Raw genomic sequence first — 12,417 nt, forward strand, 5'->3', positions numbered from 1 at the left:
AAAGACTGTAAGAGGGGAATATAGGAGCTAGGAGCCAGGAACTGTGGCCAAAAACCAATATATAACACCACATGCCCCCACTGTCCTAGTCCACTCAGGCTGCTATAACAGAATACCTTAGACTGGTTGGCTTATAAACAACATAAATGTATTTCTCACAGTTCTAGAGGCTGGAAAGGCCAAGAGCAAAGGTGTTGGTTAATTTCATGTCTGATGATGGACTCTTTCCTGTTTCATAAACAGGTGTCTTCTCCAAGTGGCCTCACCTAGCAGAAAGGTCAAGAGTACTGTCTGGGGTCTTTTTGATAAAGGTAGTAATCCCATTCATGGGAGCTCTGCATTCATAACCTAATCACCTCCCAAAGGCCCCACCTCTAAATATCATCACATTGGGGATTAATTTTAAATGTATGAATTTGGGTGAAGGGTTGGGGACACAAACATTCCATCTAGAGCATCCATAAAAGTCTAAAAAAGTTATCCTAGGTTTGTCACCATGCTACTCAAACTCTGGTCTATGAATACGTGATACCAAACCATTTCTTCACAAACTCTTCTAAAAAGGAAAAAAAAGGAACACTACCCAACATATTCTATAAGGAATGTTCTAAAAGACTGGTACCAAAACCAGACAAAAAAAATCACAAGAAAACTACAGATCACTATTCATGAATACAGATGCGAAAATCTTTAAGAAAATACTAGCAAACAACCCAGCAACATACAAAGATAATTATACACCATGACAAAGTGAGATTTATCCTAGGAATGCAAGATGGGTTTAACATGCAAAAATCAATTAATATATCAACAGAATTAAAAACCCACGATTATCTCAATAGATGCAGAAAAAGGTTTTGACAAAATGTGATACTGTTTCATAATAGAAACAGTCAAGAGGTGGGCACAGTGGCATTTGTTTATAGTCCTAGATGCTCAAGGAGGCTAAGGCAAGAGAATCGCTTGAAGTCAAAATTTGAGGCCATCTTGGGCAATGTGTTGAGATCATGTTACTTAAAAAAAAAAAAAAAAAAAAAAAAAAAAAAAGTCAACAAACTGGGAATAGAAAGGAACTTTCTCAGCCGGATAAAGGGCATCTATGAAAAACCCACAGCTAACAACATACTTGTATTACTCCATTTATGCATTGCGATAAAGAAATACATGAAAGTGGGTAATTTATAAAGAAAAGAGATTTAATTGGCTCCAGGTTCTGCAGGCTACACAGGCTTCTGCTTCTGGGGAGGCCTCAGGAAACACAATCATGGTGGAAGGTGAAGGGGAAGCTAGTACATCTTAACTGGCTGGAGCTGGAAAAAGAGGGAAGGGGGAGATGGCACACACATTTAAACAACCAAATCTCACTATGAAATCTCAATGAAAACCCATGGCCATGAGAACAGCAAGGGGGAACTCTACCCCATGACCCCATCAACTCCCACCACACCCTTCCTCCAACACTGGGGATTACAATGCTGATGATGGACTCTTTCCTGTTTCATAAACAGGTGTCTTCTCCAAGTGGCCTCACCTAGCAGAAAGGTCAAGAGTGTTGAGATTTGGGCAGGCACACAAATCCAACCCATATCAATAGTTAATGGTGAAAGAATGGTTGCTTTCCTCCTAAGATCAATAATAAAACAAGAATATCCTGTCCACTATGTCTATTCAATACAGCTAAGATAATTAAAGCAATAAAGTATATTCAGATTGGAAAGAAAGAAGTAAAGCTATATTCACAGAAGACATGATCTTTTATAAAATAAAAAAAAAATTCTAAAGAATCCACTAAAGAGTTATTAGAACTAGTAAGTTCAGCAAGGATAAAGGATCTAACACCAGTATACAAGTCAATTATATTTCTAAACCCTTGCAATAACAAATCCAGAAATGAAATTAAGGAAACAATTCCATTTGTAACAGCTTTAAAGGAACAAAATAGCAAATTTAACAAAAGAAGTGCAAATCAAACATTGATGAAAGAAATTAAAAATCTAAATAAATGTGGTAAAGTTCATGGATTAGAGATTTAATATAACTCAATGATTATATTTCCAAACTGATTTTTAGATTCAGCACAATCTCTAAATGACTTCTTTGTAGAGATTTGCAAACTGATTGTACATTTATAAGGAAACTGAAGGGACACAGACTATGCAAACAATAGTAGCCTACCATAGTAACCTATCCCCAAATATTTCAAACAAGCTCATACAGTAGACAAGTTCTTGGCAAAACTGGAGCACTTTATTATCAGCCTACATTTTCCAGTTTGCTATTTTTCCTTGTCTCCTAACTGCTGTCTTTTCATTCATATTTTTCTTTGGCATTCTGAACTTGAACTATGAGATTTCCATGCCTCTATTTAGCAGGAGCTTATAGTACAGTATGAAAGTAGGGGGAGAAATCCAATAGAAGGACAATAACAATAGATAACATTATGTGGCGTCTTACGGCTATAAAGCACTTAATGGCGAAGTGCCTCATGCCTATAATCCCAGCACTTTGGGAGGCTGAGGTGAGTGGATCACCTGAGGTCAGGAGTTTGAGACTAGGCTGGCCAACATGGTGAAACCCCGTCTTTACTAAAAATACAAAAATTAGCCTGGCATGGTGGCAGGTGCCTGTAATCCCAGCTACTCAGGAGGCTGAGGCAGAATCGCTTGAACCCGGGAGGCAGAGGTTGCAGTGAGCTGAGCACCCTACTGCACTCCAGCCTGGGCAACAAGAGCAAAACTTGGTCTCAAATAAATAAATAAAGCACTTTAACATTTTAAAATCTCATTTGAAAAACTGGAAAAACTGAATTTGGAATTGGGAGATTTGTTTTGGGTCCCCACTCTGCCATTTCCAAACTCAGTACTCTATCAGAACTAAGTCCCAGAGTGCTTGAGGGCTAAGAAACTTTCATCCTGCAGACAAGAAGGAACTGTTATACACAGCCTTTGACCCTCTAGGGACTCCAGCAACCCAGTACTAAAACCTGGCACTAAAAGGAGACTCCTCCAGGTGCAGTGGCTCACACCTGTCATCCCAGCACTTTGGGAGGCTGAAGTGGACGGATGACCTGAGGTCCGGAGTTCGAGACCAGCCTAACCAACATGGAGAAACCCCTTCTCTACTAAAAATACAAAAAAATTAGCTGGACATGGTGGCATATGCCTGTAATCCCTGCTACTCGAGGGGCTGAGGCAGGAGAATCGCTTGAACCCGGGAGGCAGAGGTTGTGGTGGGCCAAGATCATGCCATTGTTCTCCAGCCTGGGCAACAAGAGCAAAACTCCACCTCAAAACAAAAAGAAAGAAAGAAAGAAAACATAAAAGGAGACTCCTTGTCTCCTTCTCTGGGGACCCTTTTGTTTAGAAATAAAACTTTATCATCATGCTGCAGGTGCCTTGGAGAGAGGACATGCAGGTGACCTTTTCTAGAAAGCAGTGGAGTGAAAGTTTTGGGAAAGTGACAGAAAGAGAAACAAATCCTGAATTTACTGGAAGCTCATTAAAAATCAACTAAGTAAACAAAGATTTTAGTACCTCAACTGAAATATAAGCATAAACAAAGGTTGACTATGACTGTACCTGGACAGGATGAGTAAGAAGGTAAAGTAGTCTGTTAACATCTATTTCTGCATTTTGGTCCTGGCTCTGCCTGACACAGTTGTGTCTCCAGCAATTAACAAATGTCCCTCTTTCTTTCAGCAAGTATCTATTAAGTGGCTAACATGTGCCAGACTCTACAGAACAGGCTTACAGGCATACCACAATGAAATAGAAATCTAACAGGCTCCAAGATCAGGCTTTTCAAACAAACGTACCATAACTTATATATCACATATACATCTGGCACACAGGCACCAGAACATGAGATTAAACATGTTAAAGGACTGTTTATCTAAATATTTTTAAAAGAAAAATAAAACAAAAACTGGAAACCAAATGACACCAACAGAATATATAATTTAGTTGTGACATATTCATGTCATGGAAATGAACTACAGTGTCACACATCAACATGGATGAATCCAAAAATAATGAGCAAAAGTAGTCATATACAGTATAATTCTATTTGTATAAAGGCTATAAATAAGCAACTATTGGGGATACATAGTAAAAATCTATAAAAGCTAGGTGACAATTATACAAAACTCAGGATGGTGGTTGCCTCTAGGGGTGGGAGATGGAGATATGAATGGGGAGAGCATACTAGGCTCCTGGGATGTAGTAATATTCCATTTCTCAGTCTGAGCAATGGGCACCTGGACATTTATTATTGTTCTTCTAAATAAACATTTTCATTTGTATATCCTATTTCACAATAAAAAGAAAAAAGACCCAAAAAAAAGCATTAAGTGTGACTAAAGATTTAAGCAATAGTGCTTGGGAATATTATCGTATCATGCAGACACAGTGCAGGGAAATGAAAAGGTGGATATAATTTGTGAGGTAGAGATGATGGGTTCAGGTTTGCACAAACTGAGCTCCTGAAACACAGACTTTTATTCTTAGTCATATTAGGTATGAAATTGCCCTCAGGTCACCAGTTGCTTTTATGCTAGATTTGGAGGGGAAGAAGAGGAGTTGTGCAATTTATGTGTCCAGCTCTGAAAATCTTCATTGTAAACAATTACTAATAGGTCATATGTTAGGTTACTTTTCAGCCCCAGTCAGTTCAAAGGATTTGTCATTACCCTACTGATTTGCACTTCTAAGTCTTCTGCCTGTTGCATTCTGGTGATCCATTTCTAAGCAAGATATAGAATCTAAAGCTAAGACATAGTGATAGAAGGCCAGAGAACAGACACAGCAACAAAGTTTGCATGACGCAAATCAGGAGGGTAGGAATGAGATTTTGATAGGCATCCTGGCCAAATTCCAGAACTAGCAAAGAGAGGGCCAGTTCCTAATTCCAATCAAAGCAAATTTAGCCCTCATATTTTCACACAGAAGTGGTCTACCTTGATTTTTAAATCTCTTGAAGGGATTAGGGAGCCTCTGAAATATAAAGAAAACTAAACTGATAGTAATGTAAAATGAATAGTGACCTATCATACCAGCAAACACTGTCAAAAACAGAAAGATACTGGTGGGACCGGCCAGAGTCTAGAACACAGGAGTTATGTTTATCCAGTGCCATACTGTACAACAGAGCAGTCACTTGCCACATGTGGCAACTTAAATTTAAATGAAATTCAATTAAGCATTCCATTCCACAGCTGCACTAGCCACATTTTAAATGCCTCAATACCCACATGTAGCGAGGACTACTGTACTGAAGAGCAGAGACATAGAACATTTCTGTCATAACTGAAAGTTCTATTGAACAGTGGCTGACCTCACAATATCCAGGGTAAAAGGTGTTCTGCTAGTAAAGCAAGGTGGACATCAGAATTATCACAACTTAAGCATAATGTTCCTGATGACATCCATTTCCATTTATTTGCATCTCTGCTTACCAACTCCGGATTCCTGCTTTTCCAACTTTCTGGTATGTTGGAAGAGAATAACTGATTAGAAAACATAAATTTCATTCGTTTTACAAGTGTAATTCTCACTTAAATTTATAAATTTCCTTTCTGATTTATCAATGAGTGCTGAAGGCCCGAGTTTGAGAAAGGCTAAGTTTGATTACCCCTGAGTGGATCCAAACATTAGGAAGGTCTTGCTTAAGTGGGTGATAGAAAGTAACAAAAAGAGCTGGAAGGAACATGAGAGACTGTTACACTCCCTTCTCTAACCTTTCTCCTTTTCACCTTGCTCACCTGAGCCAGGTTAGAATCCGTCCTTTGTACAGCACCCTGTACCTTTCTATTGCAACCTTTACTACATTATGTTTGTAGAGTGATCTATGCCATTAGTTGAAAACTAGTCAAGGGCAGAGACTTCTCTCTTTATTCACCTTCAGTAACTAATACAACACCTACGAGGAAGCCTGTAGGAGGCTCTCTAAGTTTCTCATACAAATAAATTGTACGGGGCAAGTTACATTTTTAGGACCTGGCCAGTAGTTCTCTGATGAAGGTATGATATTAAAGACAATATAGTAAACAATAGCAAACTCATCAAAATAACCCTTGGAGGGCTGGGGAGCAGGGAGAATAAAAGAAGCAGTTTAGAACAGCTCTTTATTCACCATCATCGCCCAACCCCAGTCTTCCCAACTGGGGATACTAACAGTTATGAAACAACTAATATATACCTACACTTCACAAAAACAATAGTCCTTCCAAAATGCTAGCAAATATTACTATTGCCACTTTAAAGATGAGGACACTGAGGCTGGGCACTGTGGCTCATGCCTGTAATCCCAGCACTTTGGGAGGCCAATGTGGGTGGATCACCTGAGGTCAGGAGTTTGAGACCAGCTTGGCCAACATGGTGAAACCCCATCTTTACTAAAAATACAAAAATTAGCCTGGCGTGGTGGCATATGCCTGTAATCCCAGCTACTCGGGAACCTGAGGCAGGAGAATCCATTGAAACTGGGAGGTAGAGGTTGCAGTGAGCTGAGATCACACCACTGCACTCCAGCCTGGGTGACACAGTGAGACTCCATCTCAAAAATAAATAAATAAATAAATAAAAGGGGGGGGTGCTGAACATTAGAAAGGATATGCAACTTGAACAAATGCAAATCAACTAAAAATAGTTAAGCTAATTTTCAAGTCCAGAACTATCTTATATATCTGATACAAACGGGAATATCCACTGAACCCCAGGAAGAAATAAGAATGAGCATTAAAAAAAAAAAAAAAAAAAAAAAAAAAAAAAGGTTCACATAAGAGAGATAATTTTATCATAACAGCATTGAAACTTTAATCTCTTATTTTTCCCATTTGACTTCTTAAAAAGGGTGGCATGGTCAAGAATTCTCTTTGATATGGTTTCAAAATTGTATTCACTTTCTCTCCATCCTGAGACTTTTCCATAAGAATATTCACCTTAATCCGACTTCTACTGCATGGCTGAAAAAGAGGATACGCAATAACTCTTTCCAACTCCTTTACCTCTTTCTTTACTCTCTCATGCTTCTCATATGTAGGTAGTTGGCTCTGGCTTCTTCTCAAGATTCTTTCCTTGAGTCTTTGCTCTGTAAGTGCTCTCCCTCGAATCATACGTTCCTGGTGATCCTTAATTTGCATCTGTTCCCTCTCATTTACCTGCTTTCTTCTCTGTGCATTCTGGATGCCATGCCCTTCTGGCATAATTTTTGGTAATTTTGTTTCACTGGGGAGTTGTAGTACTTGTCTAAATGATTTGTTCTTAGATTTTCTAGCCTGTCCTGTACAATGTATGTGCCTTTCTATGTGTTTCATCTCTCTCTCAGGTACCAAACAGTACTGTTTTAGTCCTTCTGTGCTTTGGGTTGTTTTCCCCTTCATTTTTTTCTTGATTTCATTGCCGGTCTCTTCTTTCATCATTTCCAGTATTCTTTTATGATAAAAAGACTCTGCTTTGGCAAGCCAGTAGTCAAGAGAAAGAGCTTGCTCCCTACAGAGTATTTCATACTCATCTTGATATTTCTGAGTTATCAACCGTCTTGCTGCTGTTGTATGCACACCACCCAGATTCTGTCAAAGTGAAGTCAGGAATTTATAAAGTGATCATCTTTTTCCTTTGAGAACACATTTAAACAAGATCCGAGCCCACCCTCCCTACTGACACCAGGAAAAGCTAGATGCTTTTTTATTTACTTTAGCTTAATAATTATTATTTTTATTCCCATCACTCCCAGGTTAGCCTGTGAGCTCTGAAAGTATGAAGTATTCACTACCACAAATCAATAACTAGTTTTAAAAATGCATGGTGTTGGAAGTTTTCAAAATGATTCTTTATTTCACAGCTATGGTTATAGCTGGGAAACATTTGCCAGTGTAGACATACTACCAGAATGTGTCACTTGGGCAGAAGGATTTTAAACCTAAGATTCCTCCTCTGTGTAGTTCTAAACTGTATGATATGAAGATAGTTTACTTACCAAGATCATTTTCTCCAGTGGAGACTGCTGACCTGCAGCAATCCTAGGATCTTTAGATGAAGTAGCCCAGGCCAATCTGGAAGATAAAAAAAACAAAGGTAAATTAAAATGTAGGAGGTATCAGAACAAAGCTACTAATAGGCAGGACTAGAGCATTTCCCATTTCCCCCATGGGAAACCAGTGCATTCCTGTGGTGGAAAATAATGAATGCTCTTCTAATAAGAGGATCTCTCCTTTCATATGAACAAGGATACTTTTCCTGTGGACTCAGCGTGAACCACTGTGAATCTTGTATTAGGGATTGTGAATGAGAAGAGACACGCTCCTTGGTGAGGTGTTATCCAAGTACATCTGTGTCAGACTGCTCAGTCCTCAAGCCTCCTCTGTGTTCTGAGATGATTCTAGGTCCTAGTTTTCTAGAGGATTCTAGGTTTCTAGTTTTCTCTTTCTGTAGTTTCTTGATCTGAGCCCTCTCTGCCTATATCAGCACATACAGCATTTCTGCCCTCTAATCTTTTGTTCTGAAATTGTGCTTTTTTTTTTTGAGACAGTCTCGCTCTGTTGCCCAGGCTGGAGTGCAGTGGCGCCATCTTGGCTCATGGCAACCTCCACCTCCCGGGTTCAAGAAATTCTCCTGCCTCAACCTCCCAAGTAACTGGAATTACAGGTGCACACCACCACACCCAGCTAATTTTTTTTGTATTTTAGTAGAGATGGGGTTTCCCCATGTTGCCCAAGCTGGTCTCTAACTCCTGGGCTCAGGCAATCCACCTGCCTCAGCCTCCCAAAGTGCTAGGATTACAGGCGTGAGCCACTGTCCCCAGACTGAAATTCTGTTGTTATTTAATTGCCCGGCCCTCTGCTTGCCTGCCTTCCAATGTCAATCATCCTTTACCCTAAATCCATCATAAAACTGTTCCCTGTTGGACTCCTCAGGATGGGAATTTGTGGTTACTCTGGGTTTATTTGTAGAGGAGGCTGATAGCAACACAAATGAAAACTATCAACTTTTATGTGTCATCCCTGGTCTAACCTGAGCGTACTGTGAGGTCATATTTAAGTCACTAAGGATGTCTGGCATTTCCTCTCTGTGCCTTTTATACCATTTACAGTTCAAAGGATGGGCTTTAGAGTCTGACAGGGCTAGATCTGAATCCTAATTCCACCACTTCCTAGGTATGGGACTCAGGGCAAGTAAATTCTGTCAGCTTTCTCATCTATAAAATGGATATGTAAGACAAAAATCTGCCTCTCAGGGTTATAAAGAACAAATATGAATTCAATGTAAAGAGCTTGGTAAGTTCTCAATTAATTCTGTCTATCTGTCCTTCACAGGTCAAGCTCCTGACTATAGTCTTTCTGGTCTACCCCGTCACTGTGATTTTCCCTTCCTCTAAACACTTGATATATTTTATTTCTACAACTCATTTGAAAATTTACCATGACTTACACTGTGATATCTGTATTCATATATCACTTTTAACATTTTGATGCTGAAATTTAGGCTCATAAGGAGTGAAAACTGTAATCTGTATCTACAATTATGATGCCTCTATATTATTGGAAAGGACCTGATATCAAATATTTGGTCTCACTGACCTCTTAGGAACATTCTTATTTGCCTATGTAAGCTTATTTTGGGATTTAAAAAGTGTGATCTTCTTACTTTTACTTCTCTGTACATGGCTTCTAGCACAGTACTTAACATTAGAGTCTGTGATCCCAAGTTCTCAAAATTAATGATTTGTTGATTTCTGATGATCCTTGACACATAATATCTGAACATCTTTTTAAATATTTGCCATAACATTGTATCTATCTTTTTATTAAATCATTTCCCAGTCCTCCTTGAAGTTTACAGACATGTTTCCTTTATATGCATGTTCCGGGCTCTCACATTTTGTACCTACTAGCACACGTTTATTGTTTTCTAATTACTCATTTCATGTTCATTGATGTCAGAGAACACAGATTTCAGCTTTGCAGCCTCAGCTCAAAACCTGGAATAGTTGCTCAATAAACACTTTATTGAATAGATTGTGAGCTTTTGTTGGAAAAAGGATATGCCTTTTAATGCTGTGTTCCTTTACTGAAATTCACAGGGGATGTTGGCTGTTTTTCAAATTAAAAATAGAAAACTGAGAAGGGTGGAAGGCTAATTTCAAGTTCCATTGTCAAAGGAGGCAGACACACAGATAAGTGAGAATAAAAACTGCCTATGACAATCAGCTCAACAGCACATCTCCCTTTGTAAGACGGACAAAATAACAAGCAATTTCACAGTTAAGTGATAGGCCTTGTCACTCTTCAGCAGTTTGTTGAGTTTTAACCCTTTCACTATGGTGTTCTTTCCGTTATTACAGAGAAAGGCAGATGGGGGCCTCTTCCAATGAAAGACTACAGCTTCTGTCCTTCACAGGAGAAAATAGTGATGGCTCCAGAACTTTTAAATGAAAGACCTTAGTACAGCTATCAGAGTGGGTGATGATGGGAGGCCTAGAAGGAAACTAGGAAACAACTACAAGCTGCCCCTTCAGGGAAAGTTTCTAGTTAGAATATAAGTTAAAGATTAATGAAAATAGCAAGATTTTCTCATGTTTTATAAAAGATCAGAGAAATGTCAACTGTCCACTTAACGGATGACAATAATGATTTAAGAGTTCGATAGGCGGCAGGCACAACTAAAAGCCAAACTCGACCTAAGTCTTATGAAATCCTATTTAATGAGCTCCCTGGACTACTGCTAGCCTCATTTATCCAGCAGGAGTCCAAGGAGGGGAAGTCCCAAGCTTTTCTGCTCCACCACCCCCAAAGTCCTGAGCCCCTTCTCAAGTGTCCCACTTCATCCCTGCTTCCTTTCATCCACTGGGACTAGACCCCATAGGGGCCAAGGCAGGAGTCAGAAGCCTCAGCCTATTTCCATATAAATAATAAAGAAGAAAATAACTAGAGATATAACCACAGTAATTATTTATAGGTGACCTTAGTTATTCCTAGGTAATCTTAATTATTCACAGGTGATCTTATTCATAGGTGATCTTAATTCTTTTACTAATGCCTCTCAGGTCTCAGGTCCGGAAGTGAGAACCTGGGGTGACATTGTGAGGGAAATGACCCTAAGGCAAGATGTTCTACAGCCCCGCTACGCCCACATGAGGGCTACTAGGGCTGCCTCGGCTGTGCTACAGTGTTGGTACTGAGAAAATGCCCGCTGTTTAGCCAGCTAGGGAAGGTGGCATCCAAAGATGGCTGAGACGTCTCATTCCCCGGAGGAGTTAAGAGAAAACTCCGCTCCTCCAAGCTCTTGCGGTAGGCCTGACAGCTGTCAGGTAGACCCACAGACATCCGGGGGCTTATTTGTCTCTATGTGATGCTGTGCTTCAGTGGTCACATTCCATGTCCACTTTCATGTTCTACTTCTGCACCAGGTTTCTATTTTCTTAGAAGAGATAATCAGTAAGAGTAACACAAATCTTGGCCGGGCGTGGTGGCTCACGCCTGTAATCCAAGCACTTTGGAGGCCAAGGTGGGCGGATCACCTGAGGTCGGGAGTTCAAGACCAGCCTGACCACATGGTGAAAGACCGTCTTAAAAAAAAAAAAAAGGAATATAAATCTTAATGTCTGTTCTTTCTTAACAAGTATGGAAAAGTGCTGACGCATTAGGCTCCTTGCCTAATCCCGGCTCCTAGAAATTTGTGGGTCCCTACCTGTATGATATGTGATGTACTTCACCCTATCACTGCTATGCCCCATCTACACTTCCCCCGGTCGCTGACCACCAACCACCAATACCACACCTACTTACCCTGTCCCCAGCTTTGTACACAACAAAAGTCAGAATGTGCAGATACGGACGGGGCCACTGCCCGACTCTGCGATCTGGATGGCAGTGAACGCCCCACCCCCCACCCCGCCATCCAGCCCAAACTTTCTGTGTCTTGTGTCTTTTATTTCTGGTTTCTTGTTTCCACACCAACAGAGAGGGGCTCACAGAACCCTGTAGGGCTGGACCCGATACCTCCTGACTCCACCCTCAACACTTGCTGTCCCTCAAGAATCCGACTTACCCCTTATAAGAGGCGAACTGTTCCCAAAGCACACGAGCTTGGTTGCGCTCTGCAGAAAGCCCACGCTCGCCGGCAGGACCCAAGGAACGCTAAAACTTTACGTCCCAGAACACTTAGCTTTCTTTTTAACTACTCTGCAGCCGCAAAAGGGAAATACCGGCTCAGGATCAGGGTAGTTGTAGTTCTCTAATCCAAAGAAATCAGTATTTTTAAATATGATTTACGGCAAAATACGGTTTTCAGGGGGATATCCCCCGGGACTCGGTTTCTGTAGGATGTGAGACAAAGAATAAATATCCCAGGATTGGGTGCTGATGGGAAAATTGGCTGGAAGCGCATCATTGGCTACCAGTTTTGTGCTCAACGTCTCAGC

The 12,417-nt window shown here is 40.3% G+C and overlaps 1 protein-coding gene across 1 annotated transcript; it reads right to left on the reverse strand.

Moving 5' to 3' along the window:
- Nucleotides 1-6,511: 6,511 nt before the first annotated feature.
- Nucleotides 6,512-12,132, reverse strand: LOC116545270 (putative uncharacterized protein ZNRD1-AS1). The gene is made up of 3 exons (XM_032271859.1): nt 12,045-12,132; nt 7,975-8,050; nt 6,512-7,567 (listed from the first exon to the last, which is right to left on the reverse strand). Exons 2-3 carry the CDS (start codon nt 7,981-7,983, stop codon nt 6,812-6,814), a joined length of 765 nt encoding a protein of 254 aa, XP_032127750.1. The 5' UTR covers nt 7,984-8,050; nt 12,045-12,132; the 3' UTR covers nt 6,512-6,811.
- Nucleotides 12,133-12,417: the final 285 nt, after the last annotated feature.

The sequence above is a fragment of the Sapajus apella genome, unplaced genomic scaffold (assembly GCF_009761245.1).
Source record: "Sapajus apella isolate SASKATOON/1434 unplaced genomic scaffold, GSC_monkey_1.0 scaffold252, whole genome shotgun sequence".
Lineage (NCBI taxonomy): Eukaryota > Metazoa > Chordata > Mammalia > Primates > Cebidae > Sapajus > Sapajus apella.